Raw genomic sequence first — 18,848 nt, forward strand, 5'->3', positions numbered from 1 at the left:
AAATCCACTCCGGCTTCTTGGGTGGCGTTGGGTGGAGGCCACGCCAGGGAGTAGAGGCTCTCAGTCCGCGCACAGCAGCCTCCAGCTAGGGCGCTCACGGCTTCCTGCTCGCTCGACAAACATTTTCGGCAAGAGCTAGTCCTTTATTTTATTTCGATTTATTTTACTTTCCTTTGTCTTAATTTATCTCGTTCTAAACTGACACAAGCGACCCAAATAAAACTTTAAAATGGGGAGTGGAGAAGGGAATGAGTCCGGCAGCAAGAGCCTGGGCGGTGTGGCCGCATCCCGGCCGCTCTCGGAGCCTGGCCGCGCCACGCCCCGGGCTTCCTCCGCGCCTCTCCGCCCGATCTCCGCGCCGCCGACAGCAGCCTGGAACCTTCTCCGCAGCACAGAGAGAGAGAGAGAAAAAAAAAAATTGGGGCAGGGGAGGTTATTTCGTTTCCTGAATTTGGTCATTGGTAGCTCAACTTGAAATATGGGGATATTTCAGGGGACCTGGGAGACCTGGGCTGAATTTTTATTTTATTTTTTGCTTTCAAATACCCGCTGATTGCAGGATCAAGACCTGGAGGGTGGTGTCTATGCAGCTAGAATCGCCGAACTGATTTTTAGCATTTATTCGATTATAAACGCTGGATTATTTAAATTTAAAAAACAGACTTTGGAAAGAAAGAGGAAGGAGGGTTGGTTTTAGGATGATCTGTTGAATTTGAATTTGTCTGTGAAAGTCTTCTAAACCTGCATTTTCCCCCATTATTGACCACGTAAACCCCTGGAGAGCGCGGGGAGCTGTCAATAGGGAACCTGGACTTGCCTGCATTTGGGCGGGAGAGGCCAGGATCCGGCTTGACCCTCCCCCAGTTTCTGGGTTGCGGAGGCGAGACTCTGGTTGTCAGACTATCAGCCTTGCCCACCCCCCCATCCAAGCTACCTTTCCTCCTGGGGCAAAAACTAAGCCCTGGGGGATCTAAGGCCCCCTCGCCCGCAATGCTGCAAGCCTCACAGGTGGGTGTCCTGCCATTTACAGGGCTAGGAATGAGGGGGCCAGTTCAGCGGGGGAGAGGGAACACCGAAGCTTTCATTTTGCCCACGTGCGGATGGCAATTCTAGACACTAGACACCGGCTTCTGCTCCCGTCTCACCCCAAAATTGCCTCAGAACAGTCCCTCTGCAGATTTGGGGTAGACTTTTATTAGAGGAGGGAGCATGTGGAAAATAGGGAGGTTCGGAAAAGAACCCCCTTTCCAGCTGCACCTTTATAGCTTCTCCACTCTGATTCTCTGCCCCCCCAAATCTCACCCCTTCTCAGATTGGGGTTTCCCCAAAAGGAGAGAAGGAGAAGAAAAGAAGATGGCGACTGAGAAAAGGGTTGCTGGTGGAGCAGCCATGAAGAAATGCAATAAATTCCTTGTTGTTTTATGAAAATTTACAACTTTGTGATAGAAGTTTATGAGTGGTTGAATCCAGCGATTGGCCGGCGCCGGTCATGTGGCCGGGCGATCGTGAACATGAACTTTTTATCATTTCCCTGGTGGTTATAATGCAGCATTCTTTTGGACACCACACCTAGGTCGGAGCACTGTCGTCCTTCAGGGCTCCAGCCTCTTGATATTTTTATACTTCAGTATCAGCTCGATAGAGCAAAAGAGAGAGAGGACGAGAGAGGGGGGTGAGGAGAAAAGAGAGAGAGAGCGAAAGAGGGAGAGAGAGAGCAGGAGGGGTGGGAATTACACAAAGAGAGAACCAAAAATAATTTTGATTCCTAAGTTAATTTGCTCACTGATCTGGGATTTTAGTCATCATGGAGGGTAAATGGACAATCTGCCCAGGACTGCAGCCTGATACTATTTTTCAAAGCCAGAACTTACTCCATTTTCTATGCAAATGTCAGAAAAATGAAACACCCTCTCTCCCAAGTCAGAGAAGGGGAAGCGACGGCTCTCACGTTGGGACAATATTATCTGGAAGCTGAAGAAGAAACTGAATGCTCCTTCTTTCCTCCCTCCCCATTCCTTTCAATCCAGAGGGGAAAAAAAATCCCAAGGTCTGCAAAGGTAAGGGAGATTCTACAATTTTCTTCGGGTTCTTTTGCATCGCTTTTGTAGGGGGGTGGGGCTTGGGTTTTTCTCCCTCCTCCCCTACTCCAAGACGGGGCTGAACCCCACCTCTGGGCGCTGCAGGGAGAAGCTTCCCAGGAAATTCGGTGGTGGAGAGGGTTGGCTGCTTCCTGGAGGGGGAGCCAAGGCAGGGGAAGCGAGAAGACGAATATAAAGGGGGCCAGGAGACAAGCTCTAAGTTGCCTTTTTAAGCTTGGAGGAGAGACTCAAACAAGGGGACCGCGAAAGAGAGGATAGGGGCACCTGTGCTTCAGTGGCACCCAAAGAAGTCAGTTGTTATGGCCTCCGTGGGTTTGCCCCCTCCTCCTCCTACCATCCCTCCCTTGTCCCAGCCTCTGGCTATTGCCCCCGCGCAGTTCTCTTGCCTGGTGCGGATATCGCCGGGTTCCCGGCAGCATTGGCATGTGGGGCGGTGGCGCTAAGGGACGTCCTGGTCTCTGTTGGGCCTGGAATCTCCGCCAAGGCCGGCGAGGGAGAGGAGGCGTCTAGAGAAACACAGAAAAGACAATTTACATAGAAATGTTCACTATCTCCCTTCGGAGACGTTTTTGAAATTAAAGGGCTGTGGGTGGAGACACCAAAAATGAGGGAGACCCTCCCCCCCCAGGAAGCTTGCCCGAGCATGCCCAAGTCTCTCGCCACTCACGCAGGAGGGAGCCTCGCTCTGCAGGGAGACAGTTTTGTGGTTTTAATGCGGTAGGTTACAGCTGTTGGTTTCTGCGCGATATTGATTCTATTATTTGCATTGTATTGGTATGGGATGTGTGGATTTCGGTGGAGGAAAAAATTGCCGTGTGTGTCTGATATGATAACATTTCAAACTTTCCTGGGTCCAAACGTGGTGATTGTGAATAAGCTGTTAAGTGCGTTTTTGTTTTAGGCTTGTAAATAAAAACAAAAAAGAAAGAAATGAAAGAAGAAAATAAGAAAATCCAGTTAAGGGACCTAGTGGTGTTTAAACTGGAAAGCTAACTGGCACTGAGCTCAGGCAGTCCCGTCCCCCGGGTGTCCAATTTATCTCTCAGTCAGGCCTTCTAGGGGTGTGGGGAGGGCGGAGAACCATTGGGCAGGAGACAGAGATTCTTCAAGTAGCTGGTGGGGTGGAAGTAGGAGCCAGCCTTGAGGCAAGGACTTAAAAATTGGGCAAGGGAGCTTCTGGGGGAAGTTTCCAGCTAAGAGATAAGTGAAGTTGGCTGTGGAGGGCAGGAGAGATTGTGATTTAGTTTGGTTTGCACGAACATGTGATTGCTTTTCTCTTTCTTAAGACCAGATGCAGGACGTTCAGCCTCGAGCCTCTGGTCGCTCCGGAGTTACAGGGCCTGGGGTGTGTTGGAAGTGGGGGTATATTTATTATTTCAGTCCTAAGCTGGGAGAGGGCCACTTGTGGCGCGGAAGAAGGGGCTCTGGGGCCCGGGGTAGATGCCCTAGGCTCAGGCCCGGCCTGGGCGCCGGAAGGGACCGCTCGGTTTCGTAGCGAGAGGTCTCCGCCAGCATCCACGGCACTCAAGGCTTATTCTCAAGGGATACATTTCCCAAACCCACCCACACTAAAGGTCTTTTTCTCCTGTAGTCTTGGAGGGTTATAAATCCTCCCTTAGACAGTTCACTGTGACCCAAATTATGCGGTTTGCTGCCATCTACCGTCCGTTCGGAGACACGCGGCTTCGGCGCCGCAAACCCCGCGACACTGCCCGGGCAGTGCCCGACGCCTGGAGCCCTGGCTGCGCAGGGTCCACGGGATTCGGGGGATTTCGGGCCCACGCCGACGCTCTCAGCTGGATCTTGGTTCCCTGGTATGGGTTAGAGAACAGAACAAGTCTCTCCTCCACCCATCATCCTCAATTCCCCACTCTCCCCGCCCCCTCACCCTTCCCGCCCATCCCAGCCTCAAACCTGGAGGCTGGGAGGGGAAGGGGAAGCGGCTTCCTCTACGACACATTTAAAAAGGTCTAATTCTGCATCCAGTGACCAGGGGCCCTGAACCAAAGGGTGGAGGGATCAGAGCCAAGACCCCCACCGCCATCCCCACCCCCTCCCTCACCCCCACCCCACCAAGGCGCGGGAGAGAATGAGGCCGCTTGAGAGATCCGAAGCCAAGGCTGTTTCAAGGTTTATTTGGTTTTCTTTTCAGCCAAGGGAGGGGGCCGCGGCGGCCCCGGCAGTTCCACTCGGTTGTCAAAAGACAACCGGGTCTGTGTTCTCCTGGTTGGCTGGTGGGTCTTGCCAGTTCCTTGGTTGGTGGGTCCATGGTGAAGGAATTGAACTGAGTTTTCTGGAAACTGTTGGTGTCTGCAAGTGAGTGCCGCTCCCTTCCCCCATTCTCGATCGTTTCAAGCGAGGTCGACGTACATATGATTTGGGAAAAAAATTAGTAGTGGAACTGGGGCTCAATCATTAAGGAACCACACCGTCGTAATTTCCGTTCCTGTTGGACCCCTTATACTGGCTTAACTCGACCGCCTTCCCAGGAGGGGGTGGCCAGGGCTGGGCTCTGCGCCTCCACTGCCGCGTTTGAACGTTTGAATATTGGCCCCTGTCTCACGGGTTACTGATTAGCTCCGGCTTTCAAGCCGTAGGAGGAAGCTCTGGCAGTTTCTTTAAAGGTGCTGTGGTCCTAGTTCCTGGGAGACGGGTTCCAGGAAATTGCCTGTGGTACCAGGCAAGCCAAGGTGTTGCCAGAGTCTGGCCCAGGGCTAGAGGAGCTGACGAGGTCGAGGGACCTGGTGGTGCTGGGGACAAACATTGCGGCTGCGGCCCCCGCACTTTCCGGTGCCTCTGGAGCCTGGGCCTCTGGAGCAGCTCTTTTCAGCTTTTCCGCAGTGAGAGTGACTTTCCGGCGGCTATAAGGCCGGGCTCAGCGAGTTGCTGTAGGCGAGGCCCTGAAGGAGCCAGCCTAGAAGGTCTTGGGCCCCTCCGAAATTGTTTTGCTTTTGGGCAATCCAAAGGACAGGTAGAGAAGTCGAGATGGTACAGGGTATTGAAACACTTTAGTACCCTTGGGGTGCTTCTGGGCCTGGGGGTAGGAAACTGGGAGAGTGGGCTCAGCGCTACTGCCCGCTCCCCCTAAAGATCAAAGAGTATGCTGCTCATTTGCATAATGGAAATGAAGTCTTTGTACCTTGATTTGCCGGGGCCGATTTTGGGGCAATGTGTCTCCTCTAAAGAGCCTCCTCCAACCTATGGGAGTAATCACTCAGTACCCCTGGTAACATTTATGTTCCCCAAACCCAGAGAAACAGAGTCCAGGACGAGAATTGGATTGAAATGTTTTCATCCAACACTATCCCAACGAAAGTTGGGGGTGGTGAGGGAAGGTGCTCACCACCCCAAAGAGCTGAGGGGGAGGGCTTTATAGCTTAGAGGAAATTGGAAGCCTGGACTATGTCTCAGCCCCCTCCACACACACATCATAACACACACACACACAGACACACAGACACAGACACACACACACAAAGGCAAATATCTCTCCTGAGGTTACCTATCAAGAATTTTACTCCTGAACTAAACACAACTTAGGAAACATTTTCCTGAGAGCTGAAATGTCTTAGCTTGCCCACAGGACTGCAGACTCACAGCAGAGAAAATTACAATTATAAATCCTGCCTGTGGGGTACAATCCCTCAGTTACGTACTCAAGAATTGGTACACATTTCTATCCATCTCTCTGAACACACGCTTCCTCGTTGAGGCAGGGAGAGACACCCTAGACTGGCAGAATTCTGTGCCCGCTGTGTATTTACATATTCCCCCATGGAGACAGACAGACGTCGGTGGATGGAACCACAGACAGATTCGTAGGGATCTGGCCCCAGAAACCAGTCGGTCTCTGGCCAGCCCTGCCTGCCTGCTCTTTTTCCCAAACAAACGGATCAGACGAATAAACGCTCATAAATACCTCTGGGTTTAGATAAGAGCGATGAGGCGCTATTTCCTTTCATGCCTGACTCCAGGCGCCCAGGCCCTGCCCAGAGGGGCTCCATCTCCAGACAAGCAACCTGCAGAGGTGAGGTTAATTTGGGGGCTGTCACTCTAAGGATAAGACAATTATTTTCCTGCTTCTGTCACAGGGAAATGCTCCCTTCCTCACCAGATCTCATTTTGCTCAGACTCTACCGAGAAGACTGCATTATTTAGTGGTAGGATGGGGACATTGTGGCCAGGGAGGAGGCAGGGAAGGCTGAGACCCAGGGCTCAGCCTCAGCAGTGGGAGGAGGTGCATGCAAGCACTGTCTCCCACTTTTTTCCCTCTGTTCAAATGGCCCCTAGTCCATTCTAGAAGTGAGCACAACCATAGCTAGATTTGGAATATTTATTGTTCTTCATCATCAGGGGGGTTTAATTTATTTTCTTAAATGCCTATCAAAAACTCCCATAGGGTCAGGAAGTGATTGGAGGGACATCCAGGGATGGCCAGTTTGCCATTAAGTTACAGCTTAGAAGTTGCCCTGAGTTCAGAGAGCCTTGGAGACCATGTTGCAACCTAATAAGTTCCCACCCTTGGTCCTCCAAGCTCAGCCCTCTACCACCCTCCCTAGTGTCTTGTATACTATCTTCAGCAGGCAGAGCTCAGCCAGAAAAAAGAGCCCAAAGGAAGGACAAGACAGAGGAGGGTCAGCCTGGCCTGACATCTGACTTTGTTCCATGCCCCAACCCCTTTTTGTCCCCAGGTCTGAGGGTTGTCATCCTTCACTACCTGGCCTGTGTATGCATATTAGAAGGCTGGAAAGTACTGTGGCCCTGTCTCCCAGCCTGGGCTTTCAATGCTCATTTTCCTTGGATGAAAGAGCCAGAGACATACACTCTCTCACACACCCAAGCTTGTAAGGCAGCAAAGCTGATGATACAAACGTGGGGTGTGAGCGGGAATTGTAGCAATGCTGAGACAGACAGAAGGGAGAGGGGACGCCGGCTGATGGCTGGAAGCTGCCTGCTGAGTCCCCAGGAGAACTCAAACATCCTTCTCTCCCTATCAAACTAGAGCAAAAACCAAGTATTGGGAAAGAATTAATTTTAAAAAGAACTGCCAGCTCCTACAGAGACTCGGAAGAGGAGTGGGGGTGTCTTTCTTCCTGGTGGCCTCTGACTGCCTCAACTATCAGGAGGGTTTGAAGACCTACAACTGAAAGAGGAATGATTTCTTCCTCGTGCCCAGATTTACTGGGACATCTCTGATTCCTAAAAATCCTATAGCCCAGGCTATTCTTGAGATTGCAGAGGGTGCTGGAGTGAGGGTTACAGGCAGGACGGGGATCAGACAAATAAAGTCACCTAGGCTGAGGGATAGCCCTGACTCCTTCACTCCACATCACCAAGTGAGGACAGGGCTAGTCCCTTTCCCCAGTGCCCCTTCCCCTGCCAAGAGTGAGCAGCTGCATACTAGAAGCAAGCAGGATGTCTTGGGCAGCTGTCGGGACACTGCCTTCCAAGAAGCTCCCAGCCTAGCCACAGAGCCAGAGGGGGAAGCTTGGGCTCAGACCCTCCTGCCAGCTCCCAGTCTTCTGGGTCTCCTAGGTAGTGGGATCTGGCCTGCCCCCTCAGATCAGAAGGGTTGTGGAGAAGCAGGAACAATAACCCGAGGCTTGGAGGAGAAAGGCAGATCTGATAAACAGGAAAAACCAAGTTCGAAACCTGGGGAGGAGGGTGTTTCTTCTTTCTCGTCTTAGCGGAGAACTCTTCTCACCTTCTACCACCACAAAACCCTAGAAACAAACCTTCTTTAGCTCTCTCTCTCTCAAGGAGATTCGGAAACATATACCCACCCCTCCCTGGAAGGAAGGGGCCCAAGCAACGCAGGGGTTAACTTTTCTGAAAACACAATTAAATTTTTCCTATCCTGCGTGGGGTGGGGAAGAGATACATTTATTTAATCACCCGGGAGTGGGGTGGTCTCAATCTAAAAGCTCCCTTCTCCCTCAAAGGCACAGAGCTTATTTCACAGATCCTACGTAGGTGGAACAGGACGCGTTGTGTTGTTGGGGAGAGAGAGAGAGGAAGGAGAAGGAAAAGGAGAAAAAAAGGTTGATAGGTTTGTGCGCGGGTCCCTCGTGCGGGCTGCGCTCCTCCTGGGTGCTATTTGACAATTCCTGCCTCTGCCATTGGTCAGTGTTGGATCAGATGGTTGTATTTCCTTCTGGCCCTCACTGGCACCTCGCCATCCCCCCTCAGCTAAAACCCAATCTCGGATATACTACTAATAGGCGCGGCGCTCGGACTATAAAACACAACAAATCATAAACCCGGCGGAGCAGCAGCGGCCACGCGCGCCTCCCCTCCCAATGAGTTCCTATTTCGTGAACTCCACCTTCCCCGTCACTCTGGCCAGCGGGCAGGAGTCCTTCTTGGGCCAGCTACCGCTCTACTCGTCGGGCTATGCGGACCCGCTGAGGCATTACCCCGCGCCGTATGGGCCAGGGCCCGGTCAGGACAAGGGCTTTGCCACTTCCTCCTATTACCCGCCGGCGGGCGGTGGCTACGGCCGAGCGGCGCCCTGCGACTACGGGCCGGCGCCGGCCTTCTACCGGGAGAAGGAGTCGGCCTGCGCACTCTCCAGCGCCGACGAGCCGCCCCAGTTCCACCCCGAGCCGCGGAAGTCTGACTGCGCGCAGGACAAGAACGTGTTCGGCGAGACGGAAGAGCAGAAGTGCTCCACTCCGGTCTACCCGTGGATGCAGCGGATGAATTCGTGCAACAGTGAGTGAGACTCCCCGTCGCCGTCGCCCTGGCTCCCGTGGGCCCCCACCCCGGGACATAGAACTAGTGAGCGTTTCCCCTCCCCATTCTCCCACAGGGTGCTGGGTGGGCATCTCGGTTAGGAGATAAAAGAAGATTGGGCGCCTGCTTGGCGTTTCTCGCCTGTCCCCTGGTAGGCAGGAGTTACAAAGTTTGCAAAGTCCCAGCCGTGCTGGGAGCCAGGGGGAGCGAGTGGACTCTCCTGGGGCGCCTGGCCAGAGCCGGGGGTTCCAGGACAAGGAAGGGAGCAGGGGACCACAGTCACTGGCTTGGCTTTACTTGGAGCTCCTGTCCCCTCTCCCAGCCCTGGTAGGGTCCCCCAACCAAAGACGGCTCCATTAAAAACGGAGTGCGTCATGCAAGGGGGTGGGGGGTGACGCTGGAGAGGAAGAGTTGAGTGTGTCTGGGACTGTGTTTTCCGGAGGGTGGGGGGCTGTGGCAAGATGAGGCACCAGGAAAGGGGTGGTAGTTAGAGGAGGGAGGAGGAATAAGGGGAAGGAAGAGAGAGGGAGCAGGCAGAGCGAGGGAGAGGGAGAAACAGGCTCGGGCTCTCAGGTTGGATTATTTGTTGGCCTTAAGTCCCAATTGACGTCCATTAGCCAGACTAGAAAGTGAGGAGCCGTTAATGTGGACTATGGATCGATCTACGTCATTATGGATTAAGGGCCTGGATTTATCATTGGGTGGGCGGGGTGGGGGGAGCTGGATGGATGGAAAGGGAGGGAAAGACAAAATGCAACTAGGAAGACACACACCTGGCCAGCCCCTCCCCCCAGGCTCAGGTGGGAGTTCAAACTGCTCCTCCCCTCCCCCATCTAGAGTCTAGACAGGCAGCACAGGCCTAGGAGACCAGGAGGGAATCTGGAGGGGGCGCTGGAGGAATGCGAAAAGGGGGAAGGGAACCGGGAGAGTGGAGGGCATCCCGGTACAGGGTGCAGACTGGAGTCTGTGTTCGAGGGTCGACTAGGAGAGGGGGCCCTGGGCCTGCTGACCCCAGGCCTCAGCATCTCCACTCTGCGTAACAGGTTCCTCCTTTGGGCCCAGCGGCCGGCGAGGCCGCCAGACATACACGCGCTACCAGACGCTGGAGCTGGAGAAGGAGTTTCACTACAATCGCTACCTGACGCGGCGGCGGCGCATCGAGATCGCGCACGCACTGTGCCTGACGGAGCGGCAGATCAAGATCTGGTTCCAGAACCGACGCATGAAGTGGAAAAAGGAGAGCAAACTGCTCAGCGCTTCTCAGCTCAGTGCCGAGGAGGAGGAAGAAAAACCTGCCGAGTGAAGGTGCTGGAAAGGGAGGGAGGACGAGAGGGGAAAGGCCTGTGGGAGCCAAGGGCGTCGGAGAGCCCGGGGAAGGAAGGCTCTCGGGTGGGAGAGCCAGGAGACTTGCTCTTTGGCACACGACAGGCGGGGCCAGCGCTCTCCTGGACGCCCCCGCCCGCACAGCTCCCGGCTGGTGCTCAGAAGCCTCACTGCTCGAGCCCACCCTCGCCCTTCTTTCCCGAGAAACCCGCCTCAGCCTGATCAGGCTTCCCAGTGAGAACTGAGGATCGGACTCACTTGATGTTTCCTGGAAGCAGAGCAAAATGCTCTTGTCCCTGTCGCATCTCATTTCGTCCATGTCCCCGGTGCACGGTTCAAAGGTAGATTCGCTGTCCCCTCAGCGGGGGCCTCGAAGACTCCCTGACCCCAGATCTGTCGTCTCTCCCACCCTCTCCCTAAAGCCACTGGAAGGAGCACATACTACCTAGAAGTAAGAAGAGGAGCCTCAGAAGAAAACAAAGTTCTATTTTATTAATTTTCTATGTGTTGTGTTTGTAGTCTTGTCTTAGCTCTGGACGTGAAATACTTCGGTAATAATATTAATATTAATAATAATAATAAAGATGTGAAAACTCAACGCTCGGTCACCTCCGATCTTCCCCTGCCATTTTTTCCTCTCCCCCAACCCCCAGCCTCTCCATCTTTCCTGAGCCAGGAATCTTCAGCAAAGGCGAGAGCCCTGGCCCGCCGTAGCGGGCCCTGTTCGACTGGGAAGTTACAGCTGAGATAAAGGCCGGAGCGATGATCTGTCCTGGCCAAGCCCCAGCGCTGCGTTTCCCTGGTGCTGAGGCTCACAGCCTCCTCTCCCCGTGCAGGATTGGGGGATGGAGAGGGGCTGTTTCTCTCTCATTCTTTAGCCTTTCCTCCTGTGTCTACAGCACTAAAGGAGCCACTGAGGCCCCCAATGCTCTCTTGTGGAGATGGAGCCATCGAGTCTGGGGGCCTCTGCAGCACTTTTCTGTTCTCACCTCTGCAGAGGCCCCTGGCCTTAGGGCTGTCCACATGGCCAGGTCTTCACCAGCCTTGGCCCTCTGCTCCCTGCCTGTGGCTCTGGAGACTGAAAAATGGGGCCACCGGGTATCTCTCGCCCTGCAGCTGAAGGCTCCAGGTGCCCCTTCCCACCTCAAGTAGGAGATCAGCCAGAAGTAGGGGAATGTAAAGCCACCAGCCAGGCACAAGCCAAGGGGCACGGCTTTCCCTTGCTCCTTGGAGACCCCAGGGCAGGAGGCCAGGTGATGGGGCATTTAGTGTCATCCTCTCAACCCAGAACGGCCCATTCTCTCTCCGCTCCCACGGGCACCCAGAGGGCAAGCTGTGGACACTGTTTTCCTTTATTCCTCCACCCTCTTGGTCCCTTTTCAAAGAAAATTGTCGACTCCTAATAGGGGCCCTGCTGCGGCGGTCTCTGGGCGCCCAGCGTGCTCAACAAACCGTGCGGGTCCTTGGAACCCCTTTTCCGGGAAGGCGGCTGCCACCAGGGAAATTCTCAAACTGCCCAGCTGCGAATGAGGGGCCTGGAGTCGGGCCTCCGAATGCAGTAGCCGAGGAGGAGGGGAAGGGGTCCTGCTTTACAAACTCGCAGACACATGTTACTACTCAAACCCAAGCCCCGGACACGGTGGCCGCTGCAGTCTTTTCGGCAACTAGGCCGCTTAGCCCCAGCTGTGCTGGGCTTCTGGGGTCCCTGTCCTGCTCTGCCACTCCCCAGGCCTGGGCTAAGGAACACCAAGGAGGTCAGGAAGGGGATTTCGAACTTCCAAGTGGCCCAGGAGAAGTGAACGTGTCTCCTGCTGCTTTTTCAAGCCTCCTGTCCAGCCCCACGCTCGGCCTGGGAGCTGTGGACAGCAATAGCAGTCCCTCCAGGATGCAGGTCGGGCTGAGCTCCGGGGGAAAAACCGTTGCAATAATTGTTTTTCACACACAACTTCCAACCCTTCCCCCATTTCCGCCCCCAATTCAGAGACTTGCAAAGCCGGAGAAAGGGAAAAGCAACTTAATCTTTGATCTTCTCATCCAAAGTTAAAATAATAACGACGATGATGATGTAAGGAGAAGGACCCAAGTAGAGAGGCTAACCCCACCCACAAGAAATTGGGTAAAAAGCTTAACGCCTGCTCTAAAACGCTCAACCCTGTGGCTGAGCCTTGGCCGGGTTTCTTTCTCTCCCGGCGGCTGCAGAGAGCCAACAGGGAGGCAGCCGCAGCCGCCATGGCGGTCTCCCGCCCGCGCTCCCGTCGATCGCCGGGAGGTGGCGCGCTCTGCTCAGAGGCCAACGCCAACCTTCTCCCTGTTTCTCCCCCTTCTTTTTTCCCCCCTCTCTCGGAGGCTCGCATTGAATCGGCCCTAACGATTCTCGGATCGTCATTATTTGTAACCATAGAGCATGAATTACCTCTTGAGGTCATCAGCGAGAATTTACGACTGGTCAACAAAAGCACGTGATTCCCTAACGCCCCCCCACCCCCCTTCCAACCCCCCCCCCATATTTGGCCGCATACATAGCAAAACGAAGTACAGTGCATCGCTATAATTCATTAATACATCATAAATCGTGAAGCACAGGGTTATAACGACCACGATCCACAAATCAAGCCCTCCAAAATCACCCAAATGAGCTCGTACTTTGTAAACTCCTTCTCGGGGCGTTATCCAAATGGCCCGGACTATCAGTTGCTAAATTATGGCAGTGGCAGCTCTCTGAGCGGCTCTTACAGGGATCCCGCTGCCATGCACACCGGCTCTTACGGCTACAATTACAATGGGATGGACCTCAGCGTCAACCGCTCCTCGGCCTCCTCCAGCCACTTTGGGGCGGTGGGCGAGAGCTCGCGCGCCTTCCCCGCGCCCGCCCAGGAGCCCCGCTTCAGGCAAGCAGCTTCGAGCTGCTCCCTGTCCTCGCCCGAGTCCCTGCCCTGCACCAACGGCGACAGCCACGGCGTCAAGCCCTCTGCTTCGTCCCCCTCCGACCAGGCGACCTCGGCCAGCTCCAGCGCCAATTTCACCGAAATAGACGAGGCCAGCGCGTCCTCGGAGCCTGAGGAAGCGGCGAGCCAGCTAAGCAGCCCCAGCCTAGCTCGGGCGCAGCCAGAGCCCATGGCCACCTCCACAGCCGCGCCCGAGGGGCAGACTCCGCAGATATTCCCCTGGATGAGGAAGCTTCACATCAGCCACGGTAATTCTCTCTTTTTTGTCTTCTCAGCTTTCCTTCTCTGCGTTTTGGGGTGGGATGGGGGGACAAGGAGAGCCTGGCTTTCCCCCAAATATAGATTTATTTTTCCAAGGGGGAGAAGTCTCTGAGAGGGGCCTCATAGCTTTGTAGACAGAGCCAAACAGGGTCTCTCTATGATGGGGGGTATTTTAAATAATTTGTTCCCAGCTTCGGATTAGGTTTTTATTAGCCCAGCTATTCCTGCATTAGGATAAAGGATGGGGTTCATGTAATGTGGGGAAGAGTCCTGCTTACCCCTGAAATTTTGAGACTACCGCTAGCAAAGAAAGGGTGAGCAGTAAAAGGAGCTTTCCGGGGCAAAAGTGCAACCGCTCTCCTCCCTCCGGGGCAAGCGGCCGCCTGAGCCCAGCCAAGGGTGAGGCACTAGGAGTGAGCAAGAGACAAAGCCGGGCGCATTGGCTGCCGGCAGAAGTGGTGGATGCGGGAAAATGGGGTACTGAAATCGAGCTTGAATGTGGGCATCTGGAGTAGAGAGGATTGGAGCAGTGGTGAGCTGGGTGCCGGGACGCCTGGGTCCTGCTCCCCCGCCCCCTCCCGCCCAGTGCCCCCTCCCTTAACCGGAATAACATTGCCTGCGGCTTTCCTCTCTCTGCTCCAGATATGACTGGGCCGGACGGGAAAAGGGCCCGGACCGCGTATACCCGCTACCAGACCCTGGAGCTGGAAAAGGAGTTCCACTTCAACCGCTACCTGACCCGGCGACGGCGCATCGAGATCGCCCATGCACTCTGCCTGTCGGAGCGCCAGATCAAGATCTGGTTCCAGAACCGGCGCATGAAGTGGAAGAAGGACAACAAACTGAAAAGTATGAGCCTGGCTACAGCCGGCAGCGCCTTCCAGCCCTGAGCCCGCCCAGAGGAGCCCAGCGGCCCAAGAGCCCGTGCCACCCCCAGCCCTGGCCCCTTCAATCCTCCCCGCACTGCCGCAGCCCGCTGGGGACCGGTTCCCACAAGCCTGCCTCGCCCCAGCCTTGTGTTAAGATATTTCGATATTTCGTTTGGTCTTAGGTCTTCCTGTGGCTCCCTCTCTCCTGGACTGGTTATCTTGTTATTATTGTTAATAATAATAATTATTATTATTTTCCCTACATGCTCCCAACTCCTTTCCGCTTGCCCCAAATCCACCAGTGTTTCTGAATGTTTGTGTCTGTGGTTGCAGTCCTTCCCCCAGGAAAAAAAAAAAAAAAAGAAATTCGCATGTTTAATGTGAACTCTCCCCTCCCCATCTGTGTTCTAACTTATTTATAAAAGGATGATCACTGTATTTTGAGTTTCAGCTGGAAACTTCTCTAAGGGGCAGCAGTTGAGGTGGGGTAGTACCGCAGTGGGGCCAAGCTGAACTGGCCTCGGAGATGGAGTCTCTTTTCATTCTCCTCTTCCTCCTTCCCCACTCCCCAGGCCCAAGTCTCCTAGGGGCTTGGTTCTAGGGTGGGAAGAGGCTGGGGAGGACCAAAGGGGTGATATTGAGAAGAGAGAAAGAAGATAGTGAGATTTAAATTCCTGCTGCCTGGGTAGGCCCCACAAGGCCTGGTCTGGGAGTATACGGAAACAAAAATGATCCTCAGTATAATATGTCTTGTGTATTTCTCTGTGAATCCATAGGTCTGGCTAGAGGGCCCAAAGCTTGTAAATATGGGGACAGTCTGGGTCAGACCCATCTGTTCCTTACCCATTTCGCTTCCAAGACCATTTGTAGTGAGCGAGCGGATGCCGTACTACGTGTGAAATCTGTCTTTGCGGGGCCTGTCTCGGTGATTCGCTTTTGGTATTTGTTTGTAGCTTTCCTTGAAGTCAAATAAATGTTTCCCCCACTCCATTGCCCTTCCACTTGTCTTTTCTCCGAGGGATCTGCCTCTCCCATCCCGGGCACATCCTGGACCATTCTCAGTAGATCTGGGGTGCGGGGTAGAAAAAGTAGGCTCTTCCCAACAGCTCTTCTCAGTCCTGTAAGTCCCTGGCTTGGTCAACAGTGCTTGGGCCAGGGAACAGACCTTCATGCCTGGGGGACTTCAAGGCCCAGAAACCCCGTGTGGGGCTGGGGCAGGGGAAAGGCTGAGCTAGACTCCATCCTGGTCTTCCACTAGCTGGCCAAGGAAGCCTCTGGAAAACCCTTCTGGGAAAGTAATTTGGGCCTAAGTCCTCAGTAGGAGGCTCCTGGCCTTTTGAGAGTGGTAGAGGCCTGCCCAGCCCCCTGTCTCCTACTCTAAGTCCCAATACAGTTCTGCCACCAACTAAAGCAAAAAAAAAAAAAAAAAAAAAAAAAAAAATCAGCTGGATTTCAAATGATTTCTCTCACCCTCAGCCTTCTCTACCCTTATCAAGGGCTCCTTCTCTCCAGGGGCCCAACTGATCTTCCCTCTTGATTAGGAGTTGGGGTCTTTGCAGAAAGACCTCTGGTTCCCCCTTCAGCCTGGCCCAGGGCCAGGGCCCAGTCCACCTCCATCCAAGTCAGCCTCCACCCTGAGCGCAAGAGTCAAGTCTGGATACTTACCCGGTCAATCCCTTCCAGCTTGGCCCAACTTCTTACTGGACTTGGGGGGAGGGGGAGCTGGTGAGGAGGCAGCCGTGGGTCGTGGAGGCTCTACTTGGCCCTCCTTTCCCTTCACCCCTTGACTTTGTCCCCCTTTGTCGATAGCAAACTATCCCAAAAGTCGCTATGACATTTAGATGTCAAATGGATAGGGGTTTTATCTCGAAGTTAGATCGTAAAAATCGCCGAGAAGTCAGACAGATACCCCTCACTGGCTCGAGAAAGTCACGTGAGGTCCATAAAGTTAGTTTTATGGTTTTGGGGAGTTGACACCACGCAGTATATTTCACATTCTCCAGAATGTTAAGTGACACTTTAACTGCTCGCTGTGGTGGGGAAGGGGGCAGAGGTAGGTGAGCACTCTCCCAGCCTAGAGCAGCAGGACCAGCCCAGAAGGCAGCGGCGGCCCAGGCCAGCACTCCCGCAGTAAGTCTCTTTCAGCTTTCGCTTTTACCCATTGCGACTCTGGGGCTTGGGGCTGGGAGAAGGAAAGCTTCCAGCTGGGGCTGTGGGACGGTGTAGGGGATATTTAGCCTGTTTTATGCACTCAGTTCTAAGGGACTGGGTGCCTGAAGTGAGTGCTCTCAGTTTCATAAGGCCTCAGTGGTCTGGGGTGCCTGGTTTTTACCAGCAAGAGTGCCTGACTCTGTGGAGAAAAGGGTTTGTGTGGGGGATCCATGCTCCCTCAGTGCCAGTGGAAATTTAGGGACCAAGAAGGAGGGGTGTGTATTGATGAAAGAAGGGGCCATTGTGGGGGGCCACTTCGCTGCTGCTGGATATCTTGAGACAGCTATCCCCCCACCCTCAGGAAACAAACTTTATGACATTCATTTGTCAGGGGTGTGTGGGGTGCACTGCTGGGCACTTTTATCTGGATACATCTGAGCTGAGAAAAAGCATCCGGTAGGCGGCTGCTGTGGGCTGCCTTGCCCTGGGGTGCTCTCTGGCTTTCAGATCTTTGAAGCCCATAGAAGGGGGTGCCTTCGATCTTCTTGGGCCTCATTGGGCTTATCTGGGATGGGGAGCACAGCCTCATTGGGATTATCTGGGATGGGGAGCACAGCGCTGCTTTTGCCTCCACCTTCATCCTGTTGGTCCCAAGCTAATCTTTCTCCTTGACCTGAAGTAGGATCCTGAAATCAGACTAGGGAGCAGACAGAGGGGGCAATCCCCGCCCCCTACTCCAATTCAAAAACCTAATTCCTGATCAGGAGTGGGGGAAGGTAAGAGCTTCTTCTCTTGCCTAGAGGTGTTAGGGGTTTAAGTAGAACTCTGGCAAGCCCTCCGTAAATAAAATCAGTTCAAGAACTCAGATCCCTCAACTGCCGGGAGGAAATCGACTCAGGAGCTTGAAGAGAAAATAGGAAAGTGCTCTTTTTTCCTCTCTTTTTCCCTCTTCTCTTCTGGGCACACCCTCAAAGGCGCCTTTGTTTTGTGGCACCATAAACCAGAGGGACTTCAGGATTTGATCCCTAGACATTCTGTTATTTTCTAAGGAAAAGTCACCCTTCTAAAAGTCAGAGGCCTCTTCTCCACCAGATTGACCCCCCCACTCCAATTTAAGACCCATAGGGCCAACCACCCTGTCACTCCTGCTGTCACCAGCCTGCCATCCCTTGATTCAGCTCACCAACTGCCATAGGTAGTTCCTGGGATTGGACATGTGGTGCCGGGAGGGGCTTCCGATCTTTGGGACAAGGATGGGGTTATAAGACTCCCTTTTCCCCATTAAGGCACATTAGAACTCTCTCCCTCTCCTCTCTCTCCTGAAGTCATTCTCTATTACCTGAGCTCTTTATCCCCTGCCCAAGCCTGACTTACGGGAGAACCTTAACAGACTTAAGAGCAGAGTCACCTGGTTTGAAGACACATCATCCCAAGAATGAGGACATTTGTATCCCTTAGAAAGGAGACACAGGTCATCTCCCAGAGGATCCCAGCATCACTGGAAATATAAAGAAGTGCTGGAGGCACAGCTTCCACAGTCTTCCACTCTACAAGGCAACAGAGTTGACAGACATGCAGAGAAAGAGCTCCACAAAGGAGAGTCTGACCTGGGTCTCCAGGGGAACCCCATTTACACTTCCCTTTCTTAAAGCCCTCCTGGAAGCTGAAACCCCAGATATAGCAAGTCCTGCCCCTGAAGAATTTTTTCTTTGCCCCCTCTCATGTCAGTTCTGCAGGCTCTGATAAAGAGTGCTTGGGCTGGCGGCCCAGGGACATCTACTAGGCATATCTGGTCAGATTTTCCAGGATGGCAAAGAGCAACGTGGGGTGCCCACTTCCACCTCAGTGACCAAACCCTTGAAGGGAGATGCCTGGAGAAGATGCCTAGGCTGGGCTTTCCTCTTTCCCACTTCAGGCTCCCTGAGCTGAACACCAGTCCTGCCTGAGCCCAACCAGGAAAAGTTGGGGGAGGCAATGAGGGGTGTGTAGGGATTTCTGGTGCCAAGAACTCTCTCCTCCAGACTTCCCCCGTCATCTCTCTCTAAGAGAGCTGCTTTACTCTCTCCAGGGCTTTGCTCTCCCTCCTCTCCCACCCGCTTCCTCTCCCTGCCGGTCCAGGCCTCAACCTCTTGAGCTACAAGCCAAGCCGGCACCCTCTTGCCAAATCCTCAACCTGGGGGCAGGCCCCAGGAGGTGACAGCCGGAGATTACGGCTGCAGTTTCTCTTTTCCCTCTGAGGCCAGCCTGGCTACCACTCAGTGGACAATTCAATTTTGATTTTTTTGTTTTGTTTTATTTGGTTATTTGTTTTGTTTTGTTTCTCTGAGGCCAACGGGTGGGAGGAAGTATAAAGAAGTGTAGGCCGGGCGCGGTGGCTCAAGCCTGTAATCCCAGCACTTTGGGAGGCCGAGGCGGGTGGATCACGAGGTCAAGAGATCGAGACCATCCTGGTCAACATGGTGAAA

General features: G+C 53.8%; 2 protein-coding genes across 2 annotated transcripts; both read left to right on the forward strand.

The window, feature by feature from the left end:
* Positions 1 to 1,559: 1,559 nt before the first annotated feature.
* Positions 1,560 to 10,755, forward strand: HOXB6 (homeobox B6). The gene is made up of 3 exons (XM_017497003.2): positions 1,560 to 2,057; positions 8,321 to 8,813; positions 9,878 to 10,755. The coding sequence occupies exons 1-3, from the start codon at positions 1,899 to 1,901 to the stop codon at positions 10,135 to 10,137; spliced, it is 912 nt and encodes a 303-aa protein (XP_017352492.1). The 5' UTR covers positions 1,560 to 1,898; the 3' UTR covers positions 10,138 to 10,755.
* Positions 10,756 to 12,489: 1,734 nt separating this feature from the next.
* HOXB5 (homeobox B5) lies at positions 12,490 to 15,222 on the forward strand. The gene is made up of 2 exons (XM_017497005.2): positions 12,490 to 13,350; positions 14,006 to 15,222. Exons 1-2 carry the CDS (start codon positions 12,789 to 12,791, stop codon positions 14,251 to 14,253), a joined length of 810 nt encoding a protein of 269 aa, XP_017352494.1. The 5' UTR covers positions 12,490 to 12,788; the 3' UTR covers positions 14,254 to 15,222.
* Positions 15,223 to 18,848: the final 3,626 nt, after the last annotated feature.

This window comes from Cebus imitator, unplaced genomic scaffold (assembly GCF_001604975.1).
Source record: "Cebus imitator isolate Cc_AM_T3 unplaced genomic scaffold, Cebus_imitator-1.0 Scaffold228, whole genome shotgun sequence".
NCBI classification, from domain to species: Eukaryota; Metazoa; Chordata; class Mammalia; order Primates; family Cebidae; genus Cebus; species Cebus imitator.